Source organism: Antedon bifida, chromosome 10 (assembly GCF_963402885.1).
Source record: "Antedon bifida chromosome 10, ecAntBifi1.1, whole genome shotgun sequence".
Classification (NCBI taxonomy): domain Eukaryota; kingdom Metazoa; phylum Echinodermata; class Crinoidea; order Comatulida; family Antedonidae; genus Antedon; species Antedon bifida.
The window spans coordinates 12,791,899-12,818,641 of NC_136235.1; the positions used below are offsets into that span (position 1 = coordinate 12,791,899).

General features: G+C 32.1%; 1 protein-coding gene across 1 annotated transcript; it reads left to right on the forward strand.

Annotated features, from left to right (window-relative positions):
• Positions 1-483: 483 nt before the first annotated feature.
• Positions 484-26,743, forward strand: LOC144853667 (THO complex subunit 1-like). Its single transcript, XM_078711429.1, has 18 exons — positions 484-536; positions 1,140-1,213; positions 2,003-2,063; positions 2,634-2,819; positions 3,305-3,353; positions 3,637-3,732; positions 3,940-4,016; positions 4,656-4,811; positions 6,487-6,630; positions 7,148-7,248; positions 7,976-8,093; positions 22,161-22,231; positions 22,453-22,494; positions 22,999-23,133; positions 23,734-23,817; positions 24,986-25,139; positions 25,588-25,669; positions 25,957-26,743. Exons 1-18 carry the CDS (start codon positions 489-491, stop codon positions 26,226-26,228), a joined length of 1,950 nt encoding a protein of 649 aa, XP_078567555.1. The 5' UTR covers positions 484-488; the 3' UTR covers positions 26,229-26,743.

A 26,743-nucleotide genomic window follows, 5' to 3' on the forward strand; every position in this document is an offset into this window, starting at 1 on the left:
AGCAGCTGGGATCTATAAATTATAGTCGAGTTTACAAAGTCGCAAAACTGTCGGCCTTAGATACTATAACTGCTGCTTGATTTAGCTTCTGAATGAGTGGTCCTCATGGCACGTAGCTGGCTAGAGCAGCAGCGTGAAAAATGAAAATATTATATATAGGCCTATAGTATAGGCCTATTTTGCACAAACAATTACTAAAATGTAGGTCTACAATATAGAATACTGTTTCCTTTTCTTTTTTACTTGTCCTGATTTTGAGCAGAGAAGATTTTGTGTTTTAATCCCGTTTGAGAGAGAGCCCAACACATTAATGATTTGATGGTCACGAAGATTATAACTAAAACACATACTAATTTCAATTAACGTACATCTTTCCTCCTTTATTTTCACTTTCCCGCCGTACGTGTGGAGGACTGCGGCTTGACGTACATAAACAAATAAAAAAAAAGGTTTCGGAACGATTTTCATTTATAATAATATTTTTTAAAATGGCGGCGGCCACATTTGATTATGCGCTGTCTAGGCAGAAATATTCTGTAAGTTTTTATTGGTATTTGTATAGTTACATAATTAAAAAGTAATTAATTTTAAAGAAATAATTTGAGTGAATGTAAAGCGTCAATTTTTCTTGCAGAAAACTGTAAACGAGTTAAATTATTTCTACCTAGGCTAGCAGCCCGAACTTCGAGAGTTCATTTCACTGCGATACTGCTGGCGCCGCCTCACTGGCCTGTTCGTTCCGCGTGTAGTTATAAACCTAGGCCTAGCATATTTTCTAGTTTCACTAGGCTTACGCATGAACTGCGTTAAAGATTGTGATATTGAGTTTGAAGGATGATTCATTCATAAAGTGTAATTATTTTTGATGATTTGTGTTTTACAATGAATGGATGAATTATTTATTAATATTATCTAATATCTTATTATTATAATTATATATTCCTCTATCATGGTTTTACTAACTACTCTCTCTCTCTCTGACTTATCTGTATAGACTGTGTAGTGACAATAGAGTACAGAGCAGTATTTATTAGCCATTAGGGAATTTTCCGATTTGCACATCCACTATAATCACATATTGAGTGTTTAATTAGTTTAATTTTAATTTTTAATACACTGTACATTTATCGTTATTATAGGTAGCTATACAGTCTGCATTACCCAACCAAGATCTAAAAGGACTTGTTGAATCTACTGCATCACTCGATGGAAGGTACTGTTGGCTTGACAATCAATTTAAAATTAAAGATGTCCGATCTTCCCCCTCTTCTCTCAGCATACAGCCGTGAATTGGTTCAGTTGCTCCACACTGCGGGTAGAAGATTTTGAAAGCGATTGTTCCTGGGGCTACCACATTTACTTTCCATGAAAAGACATTGAGCCTACAGTATTGTCATAATCAAATGTTAGGCAAAAGTTCATGTGAAATGTCTGTTATTGCGAAGTATTTAAAGTACCTCAGCGGTTTAAATGTCACGTTCATTAAAACTGCAATCTTATTACAGAATCATCCAGGGAGTTCATTAATGTGGCATTTGTTTGATTGAGCTAATAACTTTAAATGCTCAAACTCGCAGGACAATCATAACGATGTTTAAAAAACATACATGAATTATGTTTTGTCAACGTACAGAAGTGTGGGCCAGAAAACATATTGTAGCAGACCTAAAATTTGTATTAAACGACTTTGGCTTAGTAAAATGAGTTCCTAATAACAGCTCATTCCATTCAGAATTAACACGGGATCTTTACCCCCTTATCCCTCTACCCACATCTCCTTGTTTCTCTTTTGTTCTTGTATTCCTCATCCAGCTTAATAATAATCAATTATACAGTAGTATGAATTGTTTCCTGAACTAATTTTCTAAATATTTTTAAAATGCATGTATGGCCTTAAATATTTTATTTTTTAAAATTGATTATTTTTTTAAATTGTACATTTTTACTCTTAATTTTTTTTTTAAATTAATAAAATAATACAAACATTATTATTATATTTTAGTGACAATGAAAAAAAACCTGCTTTGGACCAAGCATTTCGGGATGTGTTATGGAAATTAGTTGTAAGTATCAAATAACTGTCATAATTAAATATATATTATTATAACACCCAACTAACTGAAATATCCAATTAGCCACTGGCCACTCATAAAACAAGTGACCACTCTTCATAAAGCAACTATATTTAAACGTTTAAAAAGGGACATTTCTTGTATATGTTAAACAATTTTTATTACTAAGACAAAATTGGTAACAGTAGTAGTGGAGCTGTAGCTTGGTAGTGCTTGCCTTCCAATCCTAAAGTCCGGGGTTCAATCTTGACCTGGTGCCAGGGTTATAACTCACGACTCTTTCAACTCCACTCCCTAACTCTCAAATGAGACTTAGTTTATAAGCACGAAAAAGTATTAAATAGTTTATCCATCCTGTAATTGGCAAGTCACTCACTGTTGGATGCGTAAAAAAAAGAAAAAAAAAAGTAAATGTTTGTCCTTGTCCACAATTAATTATAGTTTCATCCCAAATCTGATGATATGTAAATAGTACAGTATTGCCATGAATATTGATGTTTACTTATTTTGTTCGAACAATGCTTTAAACCAACTAAAGTTCTTTGTTTCTTATCCATTTAGGTTGATGAATGCCAACATAGTGAATATCTACGTGTCATACAATTGTCCATCGATGCGGTTGAAAATTCTCTTGCCTCGGCCTACACGCCTTTCCTGCTGCTAGGAGATCTCTTCGATACTGTTACCATAGAAACATGCAAAGAAGTGTTTAAGTTTGTTGAAGCTCAGGTTATGGTTTGGAAATCGGTGAGTTCAAAGTTCAGATTTAAAAGATAATGCTTAACATTAGGTGTGTTTAAAAAATGTTTTCATCTGGTTTTATATTAACTATCTGTATACAATTCTTTAAACCATTAATAAATACGTACCTGTGCGACGTTTTGACTTGTTTTCAACAAATATTCATCTGGCAATGACTAGATGTTAGAGGTTGTTAGGAGTAGCTTTGGCCCTATAATAATATTATTATATAGTATTAATCCGCGATTTACTAAAGTTCTTCGGCTTTTCAGGTGTGTTTTTAGAAATGTGTTTTTCTATTAGTAGAGCTGTAGCTTGGTTGTTAACATGCTTACCTTCCAACCCAAAGATCCAGAACTCAAAACCTAGTAGAGGTGTAACTGTTTCTATTCCACTCCCCAATCCTCAAATGACACTTATCACAATATGGTTTGGATGTCTATGAAATAAAAATAAGTATAAAAAATAATTAATTTTGTTTTTTCTTTCAGGATACCTTTTATGTAGCTGGTAGAAATTACATCCTGAGAATGTGTAACGGTAATAATATTATGGAATGTGAAAGAAATGTGAAGAAAATGTAAAGCCTTGTCTACACTATCAAACTTTATGTGACAAAGAATGTGATGTGCCCATATATGGACATGATGATGCCATTTCACTACCATATTTGGGCACATCACCACCATATTTGTGCATATCACACTTTTTTGTCAAACTAGTTTGATGTAGACAGAGCTTTACAATATTTTGCAGTATATTATTATAACACTTTAGATAATTATTATCAACGGTTTTTATTTTATTTTTTTTGTTCTTTCAGATTTGTTAAGACGGTTATCAAAATCCCAAAATACTGTGTTTTGTGGAAGAATTCAACTTTTTCTGGCAAGATTCTTTCCATTAGATGAAAGATCAGGTCAGTAATCATCTTCATGTTTGTACAATCTTGCATAAAGCTCTGTCTACACTATCAAAACTAGTTTGAAAATAAAGTGTGATGTGCCCAAATATGGTAGTGATATGCCCATGGTAGTGGGGTACATCACATTTTTAAAAAATGTGTTAAATGCTTAGGTTCATCTGCCAATCAGAGATCATTTTTTTTAAATTGTATTCATTGCAGGTCTAAATCTTATGAGTCAGTTTAACTTGGCCAATGTAACCACGTTCAATACAACAGATTCGGATGTCTCACTATCAGTAAGTACCATTACATGAATAGATCAAATAAACTATCCTCAGTTTAATATAGAGGTGTTGAATATAAAACCCTATTGAATGGAAAATACATATTGGTTTCCATTCCATAAAAGTTTGTTGTTGAATCTTCAGATTTTGTTTTGTTTCCATGAATCAAATTTGCAAAACTGTATAATGTAAAATCCTATGGTGTATTTGGGGGAGACCCGGGCTGCGCTGAAATTTCTTGGCATTGGTAAGTAGATCATGTGCAATTTCCAGTGACCTAAATGTTCTTACCTCAACTCCAACCATGGTGGGGCTGAGGTACAGTAGTGGACAGAGGTAGTGTCTATCTTCTATTTGCTTTATTACGATGGTCAATGATACAGCTGAGGGCGGGCTACCAGGAACCATGTTTAGGCCGCGGTATAAAAAGTTTGCGGAACGCTTACAGTACAAACCACTTTCTGTATGAGATGTACAGTAATATTTAAAGATTGTTCTGTGAAATTTACTTCGACAAAAAACAGTGAACTACTGTAGATTGTTATAATGGGAATGATAGTATTTAATAGTAATTAATCTCTTATAATTAAACCACCTGTCATAGCAAACTGGACTGACAGACAAACTGTCAAAATATTATTTTATTTTCAGTTAGATAATTCCAATATGGATGTGTCTGTGCCAGAGGCTAGTAAGACAGAGAAACCAATTGACTACATTCTATACAGGAAATTCTGGTCTCTTCAGGATTTCTTTCGCAATCCTACTCAGTGTTATAAAAAAGAAAAATGGAGGCAATTTCAGAAAGTAAGTAAACATTATCATAAATTATGCATTTAATATTTACTACCATAGTTATAGCAATCAGTTTAATAAACATTTCATATTGATGGTATAGGTAAAATTCAATAAACACTTTATTTACAAAATGTATAACATTTAAACATTTAACAAAAGTAAGACAGGTTTAGTGACATAGATATCCATGCTTGGTTTACCTTGTTCCCTGAAATAGCTTGATGTTACTAGCCCACATGCCAATTTGCTAGCCCAAACTAAATGCTGTTGAGTGTTATAATGAAAATTTGTCCTAAATTACTTACTTGCTTGTTTGCATAGCTATCCCCATTATTGGGGGCATTTCGCCGTCATTGACATTATGTTGACATAGCACAACAATGAGAGACATTAATTTTTATGGAACACTAATTAATTAATTGCCACTACGAAATTTAGGTTTTTATTGTGTATTATATTCTCTGAGAGTAAATTGAGCCTTGCACAATGTAAATCATATAGCATTTGTTAGAACAGGATAAACAATAAAATTGCAGCAGTCTCATATGAATCTTTATAGGGAGATTTCATTTTTACAATGCACCACTCATCTATGCAGCTGTCGAGAAAAAAAATCATACATGCTTGTTATGTTTCTGAGCATGCTCAGAATAACTTGTTACATGGCAGCTGTATAGTCAAGTGGTGCGTTGTAAAAACGAAAGCACCCTAATGTTAAAGTTAGCCTGTTTATAGTGGTAAACATGTTTTGTAGATTGCATCTGCAAGGCTTATAAATTGTGTTTATTGCATAGATAAAATATCACCTTTAGATAACAGTAATTTCAACCTGATTTATTTTCCTTCACATTCATCTGTCCCATGTGTAAGCTAGGCACACAATTCATAAAAACACTATTAAAATATCTAGTTAAAGTTACTAGAACATAATTGTGTTTTTTTATAATACACAAATCAAATCATGTAATTAATGTCTGTAATGTTAATAGAAGGGTTTTCCCTATAAAAGTCATTCTCAGTGTAGTCTATAGAATGAATAGGTGTTTGTATGACAGCCTATTACTGTAGTAAAAATGTAATAAAACGACACTACACATTTTCTAAAGCTCTGTCTACACTATCAAACTAGTTTGACAAAAAAGTGTGATGTGTCCAAATTTGGTAGTGATATGACATCATCATGTCCATATATGGCCATCACATTTTGTTGTCACATAAAGTTTGATAGAGTAGACTGATTCACGCATACAGTGAAAATAACCCATTTTTATAAGGTTTCTACCTAAATATTGCACATTTTCACGCTTGCATATTATTTAAGAAAATACTAAAAAAGCAAGTTTATATGGTAATTTTACTTGCAACAGTCTTAATTCCTGTTCCTTAATCATTACATTTTACGTTTTCTGATTGGTCAATTTTTGATGCAACACTGATATTGTTTATATTATTTAATCAAACAAGATAATATAGCAATAAGTTTTAACAGTCTTACAACATCAAATAAATAACGACCAAGCAAGGACTCAACATTTTGCTGATGTTTAAATTGGTCCCTCTCCATGATGGATCACGTTTTTGCGCTGTGATTATTTTGTAGATATTAACTCTAGTTCTACAATACCTTAATAATCTAATAATCCAATATGTTTGATCATCTTGAACTTTTTTTTTGTACCAACAGTATTCCAAAGTTGTACTAGATGCATTTTCAAGTTTAAAACTAGACTCTGTCCAAGGGTCAAAAAGAAAACATCAGGCATCGCAGAAGCTGCAAAAGCAAGGCAAAGATCAAGTTTATTTTGCCAAGTTCTTGACAAGCGAGAAGGTATGGGTTCAAATCCTGAAAAGTTATTTTATTCTCTGTGCTAATTTTAAACTATCATTACAGTCATAGCGCCTCTTATAATGCATATTCTGTGCTCTCTAAAATGGGACACTCTCTCTCGGATTTTTAAAAAGTTGGCCCCATACATTTAGAACATTTTAAAATATGTGACATTAAGTTCTTCACTTTACAATATTTTTTAAATGTACAGTAGGTTATCTTTGTATGATCAATTTTAATCAAATGTTGGTGTTTTTTTTTAGTGCAAAATACCAATGAACCTTTAAAATATTGAGGGGGCTGTACAAAAAGAAATAGTACTAAACATTGACCATATTCAAATTTTATTTTTGGTGAATTTAACAAAAGCTGATTTAAAATGTAATAGTTAAAAGACAAATACAGCACTCTCTATGAAGAATGACCAATCAAATTACACTAATGTAATTTATACAACTTATTTTTGTTCTTTTCTACATAAAGTAATAAACATTTGTTTTCCTTTATTTCTTTGCAGTTATTTGATCTACAAATTAGTGACTCAAGTTTCCGGCGGAGTGTCTTGGTGCAATTTCTGATTCTGTACCAATATTTAAATCATACAGTCAAATTTAAAACGTTAGTTTCAATTTTATAACTTCTTTAATTCCTAGAAATATGCTAATCTAGATTCTTAATAGTGCACACCATAATCTCTTTTCCCTTTTTGTCACTGTCAAAATGTTCTCTTTCATTTTCTTTGATGACACTATTTATTTGTACTTTATGAAGGACATTTGTTGGATGATATTCTTTGTATTGTTGATAATAAGTTAATTTAATTATTATATCTATACATAAAGTCACTTTATGATCCAAGTGTCCCGATTATAATGTTATATTTTATTCTACTTTTATTTTTCCTTGATATTTTGCTGCTAAAAGAAAAGTATAAACCCAAGTCTCACATAATTGCCAATTCCCAATATCCGCCCACCTCCTGTAGGGTGAAATTTTTCTTGATATATTTGATATGAAAAAAAAGACACAGACAATGTATAAATTAATTAGTAAACAATGTGGTCCTTTCTACACTTTCTTGTTTTACGCTACATTAAATGCCGATACCTAAGATGTTTTAATCGCACCCTCTATAATTTGATGATTTTTTTCTCAATTTTTAAATTGTAACAGTTCTCTTTAGACCATGCTTTCATAAATTCTCTCGATATCTCATTTTTCCAAGATGTGACCTTTGACATGATCAGATATCTTAGAATGCTGTTACTACCCTTAAGAATATTGAACCTTGGTATACTCCCACGCATTCGTATGCTTCTACTAAAAATGTCTTTACGATTTATAGGAACGTGCACGTACTGACCGATGAAATGTCTAGCCATATAAAGGACAGTTCCGAAGTGGTTTATGCTCTCCTGCGAGAGACACCCCCGAACGGAGAGGAATTTGCGAAAACAGTGGCAGTAAGAAATTAATTTTAATATAATTTGACAGTGTTTCGCTTTTAAAATATCAAAGTTACAGTACTTTTTATTAAATATTCATAAACCATAAGTTACCAATTACGAGGTGTTGAGATTAATTACTTATCAAAACCCAGTTATTAAAAGATAAAATTCTGACTTAAATCTTTCTCTATATATTTAAAAAAAAGATCAGACAAAAAAGGAAATAAAATTGAAACCAGTGAGACGTAAAAAATAGGGAGAGAATAAATGATAGATAGAAAAAGGAATGAACGCAGGGTTGTTGCTCTAGTGGGTAACACCCTTTATTTTATACTGATATTTTTTTCTTGTCATGAATTACATCCAAAGCAAATGATATCACACATATATTAAAGCATGTACCCCCATGTATACACATCAATAATATATTCTACAGCATTAATGAATAATAACATATAATGTAAGGAAATTTGACTGATACTTCGTGATCCATTTGCTCAGATAGAAAGAACAAAGAATTTGATGAACTAACATTAGATCGCTTCAAAACAGACTAGTATTTATTATCCCACAATCGAAAGTTAAATATATTTTACAATATTTTTATATGGATGCTTCCCTCTAGAGTTTCTTGTTTCTTATAAATTAGTCTATAAGAGCACATTTTGTAAGCGTGTTCAATTCTTCTAATAAATCCTATAATTGATTAGACGTCAGTCTTTTCATGAACTTTTACTTATAAAATACATTCAATAGTTAAATCCAGCTATATTGCTAAATGCAACTTACAGTATACTACTGTATACTGCTAGCCATGCAACTTACTACAGTATACTACTGTATACTGCTAGCCATGCAACTTACAGTACTATACTAAGTAGTACTACTGCTAACTACCGTAACCATGCATGCAACTTACTACTACTAGGGCCCTCCAATGCTGGGTAGTTGCATTGAGCTGCTCATGCTCGAAGTCCACTTAAGCTCTGGGGCCCCTTAAGCTCTGGGGCCCCTGCCAGCGAGCGCTCATAGCCACTGAAAAATAATTCATTAAAGTTTGGTGAACTCTATTCTTAAAATGTGTTTATCGGTGTAGCGCCCTCATTTAGGTTATTAAAGTAATTATGATTTTTAACAGGTTCTTTTTTTTGACAAAGATACTAATCCGGTTTAGGATTAAAAATACATAGTTTCCACAAATCAAAATATTTTAAAAAAAAACTAAAGCTGTAGTAGTATATCTTGATAATAAATAATCATTTTTGTTTTGTAATTTCATGGTACAAACTTGTTATATCATCTGTGTAATTGTTTATGTTTTGATTTATTTTATGTTTCTGAATTATTAATTTTTTTTTTGCATTAAAACTGGGTCTTTGGCAAACCATAACCAGTTTCAGAAGTTTGAAAATGTTATTATAATATGTGAAAATGATATTTTGGTTTTGTGTTGATAGACTTTAAAATCCAATTAAACTAGTTATGTTGCAACCTATTCAACATGTGATTGACACCTGTCATGTTATTTTAATGAGCGTACCAAACAATAAATCAATTCTATATTCCTATATTCTACAATCTCTTCTGACAGTTCTTTGTCTGTTTAACTCATCATTATCTTTGTCTGAACTGTTATTATTATATTGTATTTCAATTTATTACTTTACAAGTGGTACGTGTGAAAAAGGGATTGTAATGGATATCAGTGGGATGTATTTTTCGTGGCTATTGAAGGGGAACGTGGTGCGTGCTATCGTGATCATGGGAGATTAATTGTACAATCCTGACCCCACTATTGCACTTTTATTGTGTTCAGTAATAATACAATGTTACAGTCCTTTTAATTTTATCTGCATAAGTACTTGATCTCACTTTTTCTATTTACTTTACGCTTTTATTTTATACAATTTAATTTTTCACTCTGACAAACATCCTATTTTTATACCGTTAGAATCGCTGACGGTTTTTTTTCCTAATACTGTACTGTATTTAAGAAATTACGAAAACTAAAATACTGAACTCTCGTATCGTAATTTTCGTTTTATAGTATTGTTGATAATTGGACTGGAAAATTAGTTTGTTTAAGTACATTATCCTATTTCTGAACTCTATTAATCCTATGTAATGGCATACTCATTGAATAGTTTATGTAAGCAATGGTATAAAATAACAGTTTTTGATTTTTCTTTGCCTAACTAAAGATTCATTTCATAATAGTGTGAAACAAGTCTAAGTGCGATAATAGTGCAGTTACCTTTGCTGTCATATAGGTCAGATCGTATGCAATGGTAGTCAAGCGGACACACTCTGGATGTCGCATACAAAAAGCTTTACTTAGCATTTACTGTAACATCCACCAGAACCATGCATTTAGACAGCACAGTATTGTTTTTTAGTCGCCTCTTCATATCACCTGCCTTTGTTGTTCTTGATCTGTGTTTGTAATTCCTTTCACCTGTGTTCTAGTTTTCATTCTTCCGAATCCCTCTAAAATATTTAGACTAATTGGCGGCAGTTTGAGGTTCAAAATGACGAAATAGATCCTCCGAGTGTCTTTTTTGAGGTGCCGTTTCCGATACTTTAGTAAACTTTTTTTTTATTAAGAACTAACCTGTGTTCCACATTTAATTATTACCTATTCCTTAAGTATTTTAGAGTTATTGACACCAGTTTTGGTTTCAGAATTGTTTTTCAGCTCCTTGTCCGATACATAGTAAATTTATTTGAACTTAACTTATAACTTTGACCCCTTTTCTGTTTCATCTTTTTCATTTATTCATTGAGAGAGTGTTCAAAATGCAGATGTTGTTATAGAAAGTACTATTACTAGACGATGGAGGGGTAGACGGCAAGCGATAACCTCTCTATAAATAGATAAATAATATAGATAAATTTGCATTTTTTTTACATAAAACAAAGCTTTCATCCTAAAAAAACTATCAAGTGACATCATGATTGTTAAGAAAACAAAACATCTGATTAACATTTGATTACTTAATTACAAAAATGTGTTTACATTTTTATGTAAAATATTCTAGAATATAGCTGTTGGCATGATATTAAACAAAACATGTAAAACAAGACATATTCCTTCTAGATGTGGAGATATGCTTTATAAACCTAGCAAAAAAGAATAAGATTACTATAGCTACAGTTTCATACAGCTGATTATAAAAAGTACAATGACCTTTTAGAGTTTTTGATAGTACTTTGACCTTTACAGTCAATGGCCTACATGTAGCTGTGTTGTACAGTGTATTACTGCTAGGTCGACATCTAAGCTTCTTATTAATAAAAAAGACATTTTTTTATTACTATATTAGTCACGGTATGTAAGTCTCTTTGAACTTAAAATCAAGGTTTCTATATGGCTCTTTGTTTCTGTTGTATTTTTTAAATTGTACCTTGTTTTTCAATTCATTTCTTTAATCATGGCGGTATAGAATAGCTTAATTAACCTTTAGTATTCAATGTTAAATATTACACCAATAATATTTAATTTAATTGATTGTTATGATGTAGAATAGGTAACTTTTGAGTTTACTTTTATTGCATCTAATTGGTACTACAGTATATTACATTGAGTGTAGCTTTTCCATTAGATTTAGAGTACTCAATAAATAGCTTGTTATAAATGTTGTTGAACTATTACTATTCAAATGGAAAAAGTAAATATTTTTAAATTTACCATTCATAGATAAAAAAGTATTTTACAAGATATATAACAATTACCATTCAAATGAACAATTAAATATTTTATGTTGAGCGCAAGATTTTTAAATTTACCGCTATATAAAAAAGTAATTTACAGATTTTCTATTGACTCCAAATGAGTATTGTAAGTGTATCTTATCACAAACTAGTTTGACAAAAAAATGTGATGTGCCCAAATATGGTAGTGATATGACGTCATCATGTCCATGGCACATCACATTTTTTTGTCACATAAAGTTTGATAGTGTAGACAGGGCTTTTGATTCTACAGGCTGCCCTCTAAACTGAAATGATTATATTTTAATATAAAAGTATGATTTACAATTCATAGTTATAGTTATACATTCAAAACATAATGACAGTCCACAGTGTGCCATGTGATACAGTACAGCAACTGACTAATGCCTAAACCAGCTCATTATTCCGAGGCATTCTTTTTTTTTTCCATGTTCCAATTTCCACCAACTGTAGAGTTAACTTGTACTTTTTAAAGTTCTCTAAACTTTTATGAGTGCATAGGAAAAAGTGTGTACCTTGCTTATATCAATGTAATTAATATTTTGATGATAGTGACATTATCGTTAATGTTCAATGTGTAGCATGTGTTTATTTTATGTTATGACTTTGTACAAGTTTCAAGGTATTAAAGGTTAATTTTCAACTAGATATGTTTCAGGAATATAAAAGATTATAGGAATAACATGATACGGTATTTAACTGTACTTTAGAATCATTGAGATATCAATGGGTAATTATATGAAGTTTTACATTTAGTATTACAGAAAAAAAATCCTTGTGTAAAGTAAAATAGACAATTTTTTTAATGAACAATTATTTTTACATGACAATGTTTTCTTTTTTCAAGTCCTGGTTTAAGCTCCTAGGTTAAGTCCGGGTTTAAGCTCCTAGGTTCAAGTCCTGGTTTAAGCTCATAGGTTCAAGTCCTAGTTTAAGCACCTAGGTTCAAGTCCTGGTTTAAGCGTCGAGGTTCAAGTCCTAGTTTAAGCTCCTAGGTTCATGTCCTGGTTTAAGCTCCTAGGTTCATGTCCTGGTTTAAGCTCCTAGGTTCAAGTCCTGGTTTAAGCTCCTAGGTTCAAGTCCTGGTTTAAGCGTCTAGGTTCAAGTCCTGGTTTAAGCTCCTAGGTTCAAGTCCTGGTTTAAGCTCCTAGGTTCAACTCCTGGTTTAAGCTCTTAGGTTCAAGTCCTGGTTTAAGCGTCTAGGTTCAAGTCCTGGTTTAAGCTCCTAGGTTCAAGTCCTGGTTTAAGCGTCTAGGTTCAAGTCCTGGTTTAAGCTCTTAGGTTCAAGTCCTGGTTTAAGCGTCTAGGTTCAACTCCTGGTTTAAGCTCTTAGGTTCAAGTCCTGGTTTAAGCTCCTAGGTTCAAGTCCTGGTTTAAGCGTCTAGGTTCAAGTCCTGGTTTAAGCTCCTAGGTTCAAGTCCTGGTTTAAGCTCCTAGGTTCAAGTCCTGGTTTAAGCGTCTAGGTTCAAGTCCTGGTTTAATCTCTTAGGTTCAAGTCCTGGTTTAAGCTCCTAGGTTCAAGTCTTGGTTTAAGCTCCTAGGTTCAAGTCCTGGTTTAAGCTCCTAGGTTCAAGTCCTGGTTTAAGCTCCTAGGTTCAAGTCCTGGTTTAAGCTCTTAGGTTCAACTCCTGGTTTAAGCTCCTAGGTTCAAGTCCTGGTTTAAGCTCTTAGGTTCAACTCCTGGTTTAAGCTCCTAGGTTCAAGTCCTGGTTTAAGCTCCTAGGTTCAACTCCTGGTTTAAGCTCCTAGGTTCAAGTCCTGGTTTAAGCTCTTAGGTTCAACTCCTGGTTTAAGCTCCTAGGTTCAAGTCCTGGTTTAAGCTCTTAGGTTCAACTCCTGGTTTAAGCTCTTAGGTTCAAGTCCTGGTTTAAGCTCTTAGGTTCAAGTCCTGGTTTAAGCGTCTAGGTTCAAGTCCTAGTTTAATCTCCTAGGTTTAAGTCCTGGTTTACGCTCCTAAGTTCAAGTGGTTTAAGGGCCTGGGATCAAGTTAGTGATCTAAGGGCCTGTGTTCAAGTTAGTGGCTTAAGGACCTGGGTTCAAGTTAGTAATTAAGGGCCTGGGATCAAGTTAGTGATCTAAGGGCCTAGGTTCAAGTTAGTAATTTAAGGGCCTGGGTTCTAGTTAGTGGCTTAAGGGCCTGGGATCAAGTTAGTAATTTAAGGGCCTGGCTTCTAGTTAGTGGTTTAAGGGCCTGGGTTTATGTTAGTGGTTTAGGGCCTGGGTTCTAGTTAGTGGTTTAAGGGCCTGGGTTCAAGTTAGTGGTTTAAGGGCCTGGGTTTAAGTTAGTGGTTTAAGGGCTTGGGTTCTAGTTAGTTGTTGAAGGGCCTGGGTTCAAGTTAATGTTGGTAATATAAATTACGTTTTTAATTTAATATAATTATTAACTTTTTCTGAGCCACTGAGCCAATGTTCATAAAGTCCAACGCATATCTCTGTATTTAAACAAACTTCAGGAGAGTTATTTTTAACATTGTATGTTTAGTTAACATTTATAATGTTTTAATTGTTTAGGAAAACGCTTAATTTGTATTTCTCTGCAGGGCATTTAGCCCAATGATCATTAATGTAATTGAGTAAACTTTTCCTATACAAAAGTCAACATAAATAACTTTTAACTTGAACTAATGTTGAAATTAAAGATTGGCGAAATTCCAACACACAGCTGTGTACCCCTTATTATCCTGATTTGCCACGACAGGTTAGTTCACCCCATCCACTGCACTTTTCGAACATTTCCTCGCTTCGCTTATCTGCGACTGGATGATAGCATCGTAGGAGGTTGTCCAGCATGTACTTTTTACTTAATTTTCTTTCTACTCTAGTTAGTATTCCCGTAGGATTTCGCAGCGCGATAAGCCAACAGTCTGGGAAATTGTACTCGGTTCCCTTCAAAGCTGACAGCGAGTTTCTGAGTCAGATATTACTCAAGTGTTCAATCCACTGCTGTTTTATCGTGACCCTGTCTTGTACTTTTGAGTCACAAATATTGTGTAGAACTTAACATGGATCACTATCAACTTAATTCAATTTTTGTTTATTGTTACTGTCAATTCACTTTCTATTTTGTAAATTACATTAAATTTCTATTGTTTGCAATGTTATAAATAAACATGTTGTCAATAATTGTTATGATTTTTGTCACTACTCCTAAAAAACTTGAAGTGATATTTAAAAAAATTAATAAAACAACAACCCTATTTAAACCACAGTTTCTTTTGTTGTCTGTGATATGATATTAGCTATGGAAAGGATTACTTTTAATAATCCTAATAATATTCTATAAAATAAAACCCCTAAGAATAAAATCACCCCTGAATAGGTATGTCCCCTGAATATGGACGTCTTCTTAATAGGGGTGTCCCCTGAATAGGAGTGTTTCCTGAATAAGGGTGTCCCCTTAATAGGGATGTCCCCTGAATATGGATGTCCCCTGAACATAGATGTCCCTTGAATATGGATGTCCCCTTAATAGGTGTCCTAAAGGAGGTTTTCTACTGTAAAATTACATTTCAACCAAAATAAAATATAACCCATTTTAGTTATATAGTAATTCAAACATTTAAATGCAAATTTCAGAGATCTATTTGTCCCAGAACACCCCCCCCCCCCCCTCCTCCCCACCCCTAGAACTAACATTTTAAAATAATAGATTTAAAATGAACTTGTAAAGAAAAATGTAATGTACTTTTCAGGTTCTGATTCAGGGTGTATAATGTCTATTAATATTCGGTCAAAGATACACACCCAGTTGGCTAGTCATATGAAGAATGAGCTTAAGTCGCTAGACTAAATGTTGCAAAGGTGGCATAAAAACCACAATTTACTGGCAACCATTCAACATATTTAGCTTTATTTAGTGCAACAACCAGGATAAAAACTTGGTTTATTATTTCTTTTTTTTTGTTATTTGAAAAGAAAAAATTTTAAATTTAATTTTCATAAGTTTAAAATCATTTTATGAGGGCAACACATCTTTAAAATACCAACATATATAATTCAAATGTAATACTCTAGTTGTACTGTAAGTAATTAGTAATTTTGTAAACATTTTTTATTCTTGTAAAATGTTTTTTCTTTATTCTTTTGACTCAATTACATTTTCGATAATGTTTACTACTTTTCAAAATGACCCAGCAAGGTTTTAAAGTAATTAAAGAATAGCTAAAACACAATACATCATTTTGTTAAATATACTCTGTACTGATAGAAAATTATAAAAACAAAGTTTCATATAATTTTCTTTTGGAAGATAAAAGACATAGGCCTACATAATATACACATTTTTCAATTAAAGAAAGTAGATAAATATAAACAGGATCATTTAGCTAGCCATAACATTTGAGACACGTTTCTTAAACTCTGAGTTGAAAAAAAAATGTTTATTTATTAAAAACAAAAGTATAATAATGCAAAACTGAACTTGTAACACATGTTAAACCTACCTTTGTGTAGTTCATTTCAATTTCTTTTATTTTCAATATTAAACTAAATTTGTTCATATATTAGTTTCATTTTCACTGGTATAAACTTGACCTTTTTGCTTATAAAAGGTCCAGCAACACAAGTCCGATCTCCCCAACTATGTTTGCTCCTCGGAATATCCAGTAGCACCTGATGACTAGATCTTAGTTCTCGCTTTCCCTTCTTGACTGTCAACAATTCTGAGAGATATTTTGGAGAGCATATAGTACTATATTGTTGTTGTTGTGTGTTGTTATTATTTGTTTATTTTGTATACTGGTAGGGCATACAAACTACAGTGACCCTCAGTATAAACAACAGTTTTAGGAAAGGCTACAATACACCATTTCATTTTTGTTTTGCCATGTACTAGTAAGTCAAAGTCTAAATATATAGTTATTATCTACATAGTTTGAAGTATAACAATTCATTTTTGTTATTTTGTTTACTTTTTAGTTTTTATTATTGGTGTTTTGTTATTTTTGGACGAAAATAGTATCATAATTTATTTCACTTGGATGGGTTTTACTAAACTGTCTATAACCTTAAACTTTTTCTGACCTCTGAAAGAATTAAAAAGTAAAATAAAAACTGGATAAATTTGATTTGAAATAGAAAAGTAGCTAGAAGTTATGGAGAAAGGATTTTAATGTGGTGTATATTCATAGTCAATTGACTGCCTGGGATCAAACAAGTGGCAGATATATGAGTTTGAAATAAGATGACCTAAAAATAGTGAAATGAAGTGCAGAATTTAATCTTAATGTCAATTTTCCGTTTTGTTCATGGCAAATGCAAGTTGTGTTAACACCAATGTTGGTGTAGACACACCCTTTTGCCGTTAATGGTCCATGACGGCTTTGGTTTCTTCCCAGTTCTCCATATGATATGTTTCACTGAAAAGAAATACAATAAATATGATGAATTATATATTGTATATAGATATAAACCCCCTTTTAAGGGGACACCTTTGGGACGCAACAAAGTGTCCCCTTAATAGAGATACCTTCTGAATAGGGGTTGGCTGTAGCATTAAAACATATATTGCCCCTTGTTTGTTACAGGTAATTAATTTTCATCTTTATTTTGAAACTATGTTCATTTTTAAAAAATGTATAAATAATTAGTGTATGAATAAATGTGTGTTTAATGTGTAAAATGAAAATATACTGTTTACACATTTACTAGCCTACTATTAATGTTATAGTTGATTTAGTATTTCTTTTGTAAGGAGGGAGTTCTTATATGTTACGGGACAGTTAAAAGCAAATTTTGGTTGTTTTTCAAAGTTAATTGTGATTTGAAAGTTCAAAAGCCCTTTCAGCTTGCACTTTTCCAGTTGATAAGTTGGACAGACAAATTTAGTGTCAAGGGTGGAGAAAGTTTGGTTTAGCCAGGAAGCGCTTCCGCTTTATGCTGTCGAAAAATCGGTTGATACGATGGTTTGATTGAAATCGAGAAACAGATTTCCCTTGATACTTTACGTCAGTCTCCAATGGGAACTTTAGTTTTCAATCAAAATGTAAAATTTGATGTTTGTTGACCGCTTATCTGCGACATTTGCAGCAGGCGTGGAGACCTGTAAAATAATGCTTAAAATTTAATTGATGATAGGATGGCATGATCGTATTAAGTCAGATGGTTTTCTCTACTATGATGTAATTAGTACTGAATGCGAAAAAGCATTCGCAAATAATTCTCGGGTAGGAGTTGATCACTAGTCTGGCATACCTATTGCTAGACCACTATCTTCTGATATTTAGGTAATTCTGTACATAAAAAAAACATGCATAAAATTCATTTGAAACAAAGTATTATAAATTGATTTTAATAAACATTCTTGTTAAAATTCAGACTTTATGTATAGATTTCATCTCCAAGCGTACAAAAAAGTAGAACCTCGAGCTAAATGATATCAAGTTGTTCCAACCTTTTTAGATTTTTAGAAACATGCTGTAAAGATAGGGCGTGAATATTGTTATTATGGCGTATAAAGGTTAGCTGCACTCAAGATACAAATTAAACAACAGATACATGAAAGTACACAGCTGCCAAAATGATAACACAATCGTATCAATCCAAAAATGGAAATTAGACAGACTTCGTATAAAGAGAAAGATGAAGGAAACGGAGTGACGCAAGACATGAACCAGACATTTATTTTTGCATATCAGGTGCTAGATCTCAAGGATATATATTAGAAAAAACATTTTACAGTGATAGCAAATGACGCATGTGCTACTTTATTCAAATTTCATATAAAGGCCACCTGTTATGATGCACTTTTCTACAAATATAATCATAAACAGTACATAGAGGTCGGAAAAGCTTGTGATGGGTGGGAAAAGGTAAAAAGTTGATAGGAATAGAGAGGATGTAAAGAGGGGTGCTAGATATTAAGGTCAGTAAAGCCTAAAAACAGGGTGGAAGAAATTCAGGATCTGCCACCCTATCCCAACACGCATTACTATTTCCAATGCGTTAAGGCAGAAGCTACAGTTAGCTAAAATTAAAAGGTACAAGTATAAGATTCTATTGTTTATTGTAAAATCTAAACTTTAGCATCAACATTAAATAACCCTATAATATGAATGTGCATGATGTGATGATGCATGCATGCGCTTATTTTTCAACCAATTTGTCTGACCAATCATAGTGCACAGATTAAATTTCAACTCATAAATATTCATTATTTATATTCAGGTATATTTATTTATTCATAAACTATACAAACATAAATATTTATTTTTTTAATTCTTCTGCCTCAATAACATTATTTGCTCGATGATTACACAGACGTAAGAAAAGTTTATGGAAATCAAGATTACTATCAATTTACCAGAATTACAAAATTAATCCGTTAATTATCATTTGGAAATGAAAGAACAACTTATGACCTTTATAAATCATGTTCCTCATGTGACAGCTTGATACATTAATAATATCTGAAACTTGTAATGTACTTTTAATGTTTTTATGTCATGTACAATCAATAGTGCAAGTTGGACATAACAGCTAAAAATAAATCTTTCTAGTGAAAATGTTGCATTTGTACTTTTGAAGCTATTGGTTACTTTGTATTAATACTTACGAATAACTCCAAAACATTATGTTTTGCAAAAAAAAGTCTTAAGTTTCCCAAGAGAAATTATGCATAACAAAAATCTGTATACATGTTTGAACTTGTACTTTTTAGTTGTTGTTGTCGTTGTCGTACACTACGATAATAATATTTTTTTCAGTATTTGTTAATGTTTCGAATACACCTCAATAGTCAGTTATGGTAGCTAGAGAAGTGTAGGGGTGGGTGTTAAAAAAGTTTAGAAAGGATGAAAAAATTAGACAGTAATTTTGAGTACAGTTCTTGACAATAATTGACAGTACTGTAGGAATTCTGTATGTTGTGGTGACATCTTATTTACTTTACCTGTAAGATTGTGGGAGAAGAGAGAATAGAGCTAGTGAACTGTAGGGGGTTGTATTCCAAAATTGTTGTTAAGGGTGGATAGAAAAAACACAGTTACTTTAACGTTCCCACCAGACACGACACAGCAGATTTCACAGCGATTCTATCGCATGTGACAGAAATCAAGCTTCGTGATGACGCGTCTAGACACTCAATTTGGACAAGGTGTCCAAAAGTTTATCATTGGTCAACTTTTTGAAATTCTGTGAGCTTTCAACTGACCAAACAGATTCGGGAGGTAACACAACATTTTTTGGTCAAATTTACATAAGCATGGACGATTATCAATGTTTACATATTCACCCTCGCCTCTAGCTCACTAGTTATCTGCTAGTTCAGATAGCCCTAGGCTACCAACCAGCCCGTCGTCAGCCTCGGAAGTTGGTTGCGCACACGATGGATTTTAAAACAGTAGAATCGCATCCATTTCACTTAAATAAGCTGTTGGCGTTACTGTAATGTAGCACTCTTAGAACATAACAGGTGAGCTAAGTACTTTAAGTAGGCCGGTAGTAAGTATTACATTAATTAGTCTCCAAAGGTGAGTGAACTTCACAGTACATATTGACATTCTTTCTGGTCTAATCTAGAGTAGGTTCTAGCCCGTTATTAGTAAAGATAAATATTTTGGCACATATGGCATTTCATACATATCATATAATACTCACAATTATGTATTTTCAATTATGTATTTTCAATACAATTATCAAACGTCGACTGGTGGACTAACATTAAAAAGACAATAACTACAGGGGCAAGTCTACTGTAGGTCTAAAGCCTTAATTTCTTAAATTCAGCATACATGCCTGTCTTTTCCAAATTATCAATAAAAATATATGTATATATATATAAACACAACAGGTACAGAATAAATTCTAAACAGCCCTGTGATATACTGAAATTTAATTAATTAAATTGAAATGATAAAATGAGGAAATCTGTGAGAATGAGAAAAAATCGCCCCAACAGAGACTCGAACCCTGAACCTTCTGCTGGATATGCAGATGTCCTAACCATTAGACCACTGGGGCTTTTAACGTATTTTTCAAAATGGATAGCGACTCTTTAACACTCTCAGCGTAGTACAGCAAAACATAATAAAAATATAGAAATCAAAAGGTAAATTATTAAAGTAATCACAATACTGTGGGATATCAGTGGCTGGATCTCAATGGAGATACATTTTTTTTTAAAGCCTAGTTTCTATCCTTCAATTTATTGAAATCCAACTTGTACTATTTGACTCATCAATAGTTTTTAAATTATAAACATTTTTTTTCTCAAGAATATTAACCTTAGTAAAGTGCAGGAAAAGTCACTTAGCTAGTGGTTATAGTACGGTTGTTCAACTGTGTGTGATCTTCACGTAATAATAATATTAGTATTGCATTTCATTTTTTATTTATAACTTGTTGATAGAAATATAGGTTGATTATATATATCACCACTTTCCCAGGAAATAATTGTACACACAACCCCCTCAAGCCTCTGCGGCTTTTATCCAGTTTGTCAACGAGAGTTATTATTCATAATTATTTGCACAAAACTCTGCTTACTGTAAAACTCAATCAAATAAACATTTGAATTTATTGGATTGTATATTAAGATCAGTAACGTTCAATAAAAAGTTGAAATTGAAGACAAATTATTTGCTATAGTAAAATAATGAATTATTTTTGTAACAAAAAAAAAAGAATAACATAATTGAATCTGTTTATGAAAACCCAAAATTTAAAAAATTCAACACTGCTTTTTAAAATTAAATAGGAGAACTTAAACCACCATGTTCGTAAATAAGCAAATTTTAACATCAAGATTAACAATTAGATATCAAATTTGTTACAGTACAGTACAATTTCAGACATAAAAGTCAACATACTTAAAAGACTGAGCTTTGATTGATTGGTTCATAGTTAGACTAAGTTGAATACATATTGTACTTTTTAATTGATCGCTACTGTACTGTTGAGTGCCTTGACGAGTGATAGGGTTAATACTGAAACTGTCATCAATAATATTGCCAACAGAAATGCCACACTTGAACGATTTTCTTTTTGCAGTTGAACAATTTGATGCAGTGTTTAACAAGTCAAAATAAATACGTTTTTAAGCTGTATGTCTTTAACCATATAATTTAATATTTAATAATTTCTAATCATATATTTATATTTTTAATTTGTGTATGGCAATTTGCCCATTGAAAGTACATACATGTTAAATTACCTTGCAAAAATAAATAATAAATAAAATATTGAATGTATAGTATTGTTTATTTTACAAAAAAAGCCACAAAGAATGAAAATCAAAATGAACAAAATTAACATCAATAATAATTTTTCATTGAAAATGTAATATGTTTAATTATTAAAAATTGAAATTATCAATAAATAAGTCATTTTAAACCTGTTTGTTTTTTCTTGCAGCAAATTTTAAGTCGTGAGGAACACTGGAATGAGTGGAAAAACAAAGGATGTCCAACTTTTGTTTTAGAAAGGTAATAGAATAAATAATTTTCTATAAAATATTAGGATGATGCATCTGAATATCCTTAAAAGCTGTAAAAGACTATTTCCTATTTTGTTACTTACACTGACGTAACGTACTAAATGTCTAAAGTTCTGTCTACACTATCAAACTTTATGTGACAAAAACTGTGATGTGCCCATATATGGACATGATGATGTCATAATTACATACATATTTTTTGTTTTTCAGGCCAAAAGCTGGAGAAGAAGTGCCAGCACCTACAAGATCAAGGTAATTTTTAATATTAAATTATTGAAGTTCTTTATTACAACCAATTCATAAGTCTCATTTCACTTTTATATGGCTTACCTCACTTTATAATTCTTAATTCACTTTATAAGTCTTACTTCACTTTTCAAGTCTTACTTCACTTTATAAGTCTTACTTCACTTTTTAAGTCTTACTTCACTTTATAAGTCTCACCTCACTTTATAATTCTTACTTCACTGTATGAGTCTTACTTCAATTTTATAAGTCTCATCTCACGTTTATAAGCCTCCCCTCACTTATAATTCTTACTTTACTTTATAAGTTTCATCTCACTTTTATAAGTCCTACTTCACTTTTATAAGTTTCACTTTTTTAAGTCTCACTTCACTTTATAAATCTCATTCACTTTATTAGTCTCTCTTATAAGATGTACAGCTGTTTTTCTACAATCTGTATTGTTTATCGTTGTCTTCCATTACAGAATCTACAAATAATCACAAAAATATAAATATTTATAATTTTCAGATCCAGAAAAAGAAGTATTCGTGAGGAACTTACAGGAGATGACATGTTTAAGAGACGAGACATGGGAAGTCCTGAACTCACCAAACTCTGGAATATTTGTCCAGATAACATGGAAGCCTGTAGATCAGAAAGCAGGTACAATATACACTCAACTCTCCTAAAATGATACTCTATAGTTTTTGGGGCAGCCCAATTGATTGAGTGTCCTCTACTATTTAGAATAGCTGTATTTTATTTGTTTTTTGTTGTTGTAGTATTACTGTCACAAGGAGTTGGGTAGCCGAGTGTTTAGGACACTTGACTGTCATACACAGAGACCCAGGTTCAATTCCCAGTCGACTCAGCTGTAAATGAGTACCTGGTTGAAAATACTTACCCTGCACCTTTACTGTCGCTAGAAATGTATAACCTCATTTTTTTACTGGTAGTTATTGCAAATACTAACTCACAGTAAAATTTCATCGTTCACTATTATTAGTGCAATGCATTGTTTTTTTTAAAATTGAGAATTAGAGATGTAAATATGTCCCCCAAGTCATGAAATATAATGATGAATAAAATCAATCTTTAAGATTTTTCTTTTTCACAACCACAACCACAACAACCACAGAATATGGATACAGCCTGTATGTAATTCTTTTTTGATAATAATAATATATTGTCTGTGATTATGCTTTCAAATGTAGAAATTTTCATAAACATAATCGTAACGATTCTAAAATAATAATTTTTTAGAATATTTTTACCAAATATGGAAGAATTTTTTGAAGAAGCAATTGAGCAGGCAGACCCAGAGGCAATGATAGAAGATGAATACAAGTAAGAAATAAAGCTTTGCTTTCTCTCAATTACACAAAAGATACTTTTACCACTGCAGGTCTCCACATTGTTAATATATATGTTGTATGACCTATAAAGTAACCATAGAAAGTAAAATGTATTGAGGATGCATATAAAAACATTAATATTCTGTCAAGTATAGATATCAAACAGAAATTTATATCCATATAAGATGTCAAAAGAGGGGAGAACACCCCTGGATTCGCCTCTGTGCTGAAAAGGAGGGCCAAAATAACTGATTGTTATTTAATTAAAAAGAAATGTACTTATCTCGTAAAGCTCTGTCTACACTATTGTTAATTTTATGTGACAAAAAAATGTGATATGCCCATATATGGACATGATGATGTCATATCACTACCATATTTGGATATATGGTACTACAAACTAGTTTGATTGTAGACAGAGTTTAAGGCTCTGATTGTATAATTGTTGTGGTTTAAAATGGTAGTCTAATAAATGGTCCACTGCATTTTGGTGGTTCCTTACCAGTACCAACATTATTGGTTCTGCAAGACTCTGAATGTATTAAAATTAAGGTGGTTATTTGATAATGTATGGATAGCCTCAATATTTAATAATAATAATAATAGACCTGTAATTTGGTGATTGTTTATCGGTGCCAGGTTCAAATCCTCTGGCTCTATACCAAGATTGTACTCATGACAGTGCCAGTACCTTATTGTTTATCATGGTTTTGTATTATAAAAGCATAATGTGTAGTTTTCATCGATATAATTGAGAATTAAGTTATCTGCTGGATTTGTACTGAACTTCAGAAAGGTCAATGAAAAATGGGATCAGTTCTAAAGTGCATATTACCTTTGTTCATACGTCTAACGGAAATGTTTCGTAAAGCTCTCTACACCTTTTGTCAAACAGCCAAAAAAAAACCTCATTTCCTTTAAGTGTGTTTTTGGTTTATTAAAAAGTTTAAGGGGGGTGGGGTTACAAGGTGAATGTTAACAGTAGGGGTGGGTCGGTAAATTTAGTGTTCGTCGAAATTTAAAAGTAGAAGGGGTAGGGTGTAAAGTGAAATTTACGAAAGCTTATTCAATGAAGCTTTGTCCTATTTTTATTAGAAAAGTTTTTTGTCCTAATATTAATATTTATTTTTTCATGATTTTCTTTTTTTTTAACTCTTAAGGGTTGTGAATGAGAGTAACTTTGCCTGGCAGGCTGTTCGTATACTTGCCAGAAAGTCACCCCATTTCTTTCAACCGGTCATCGCTGAACCACCAATCAAAAAACTATCACAGTATTTAGAGTGGATTTTAACAAAAATTGCCAAAGAAATGCCAGTAAGTTTGTTTGTTTGATAATTTGTATGATTTTATAAGATGTGTATTGTTTTAATCACATGATCATGTCGGTTGTAAAGCACTGTCTACACTATCAAATTTTATGTGACAAAAATATGTGATGTGCCCAAATATGGACACGATGATGTCATATTACTACCATATTTGGGCATATCATACTTACTTTTTTTGTCAAACTAGTTTGGTAGTATAGACAGAGCTTTACAAATGTATAGTTTAATGTGTAGCTTATAAGCTACCACTAGTCAAGTCAATTGTAGTGATGTATACATGTTTTAACAAAAGAATAAAAGGTTTTGCTCAAAATCAATTTACACATTGAAAATAAAGTTTGTGAACAAATTGTTATGAAACCTCAATTGTAAAGATTGTTGGACAAGATGAATATTAATTTATTTTCAATAATTTTTAAATTTTAATTTTACAGCAAACTTTGTCCTCATCAGAAGAGATTAAGACTGGTGAAGGATTTGCAGAAACGGATGATCTTCTCCAAGGTGGTGAAGAAGGTAATAGATTAATGTTATACAAAGTTGATGCATTAAACAAATGCTTAAAGATGTATTGTCCCCCAAAAATATGAAAGATGAAAATTATAAAATCAGACTTTGAATAAGCCATTTTACTATAGAAAAAAAAAAAAAAAAAAAATGATTACACTTATAAAAAGACAAAATAAATGGTTAATTTTAACCAAAAACCATTGTCTGATTTAAGTATTTTTTGCTTTAATATCTAACATATAGATATATAAGTTTTTAAATTAAAATTTTATTAAAATATATTGCTTATTCAGAGAAAAGTGATGTTTTGACCGATGACCAATTAGAGGCGGTGGTCAATAAAGTTGGCGAAAACTGGAAGACATTGGCTAGTGAGTTGTTCTTGAGCGACGATGACATCACAAACCTGCAGACGGAACACTCGGAGGCGAAAGAGCAGGCACGACAGCTGCTGCATCTCTGGCAAGAAAGAGAAGGAGAGTCTGCAACAAAAGATACTCTGGTGAAAGCTCTCCAGGAAAGTGGTCTGGTCGACATTGTGGAGTCTGTCTTCAGTGAATCCTGATACATTTGAAGACTTTGTGACGTAGGTTTCCCTGATAATGGTAATTGAAAACGGTCATATCACACAATCAAAACCATAGAAAAGGTTTTATTTAGGAGTCTATATACTGTGGTTTTAAAGACCACACAAACAAATTGAACCTATAGTTCAACGTCATCCTAGAAGATTTGTTTTACCACTAAAGCCTTGAAGAAAACCCAGCCAAGACCCCTGTTAGTTATGACTCACAGTAAAAAAGTAATGAATTCTATCCTAAATCTGTAATGTAATTTTTGTATGGTTTTTATAAATGCTTTTTTTACTATTTTTTCCTCATATAAGGTATCTGAATTCATGGTTATGCTTACAAGTCTAATTTAGGCTTGTTTAATATTTGAAATGGGCAATGCTGATCAGCAAATAGATGAGATAAAAAATACCATAAAGCAGTAATCCTAATAAGCCTATATGTACAGAAGTGATGACACTGTCACCATCATAATATTTATAATAAAATAGCAGCACTATAAAGGGTA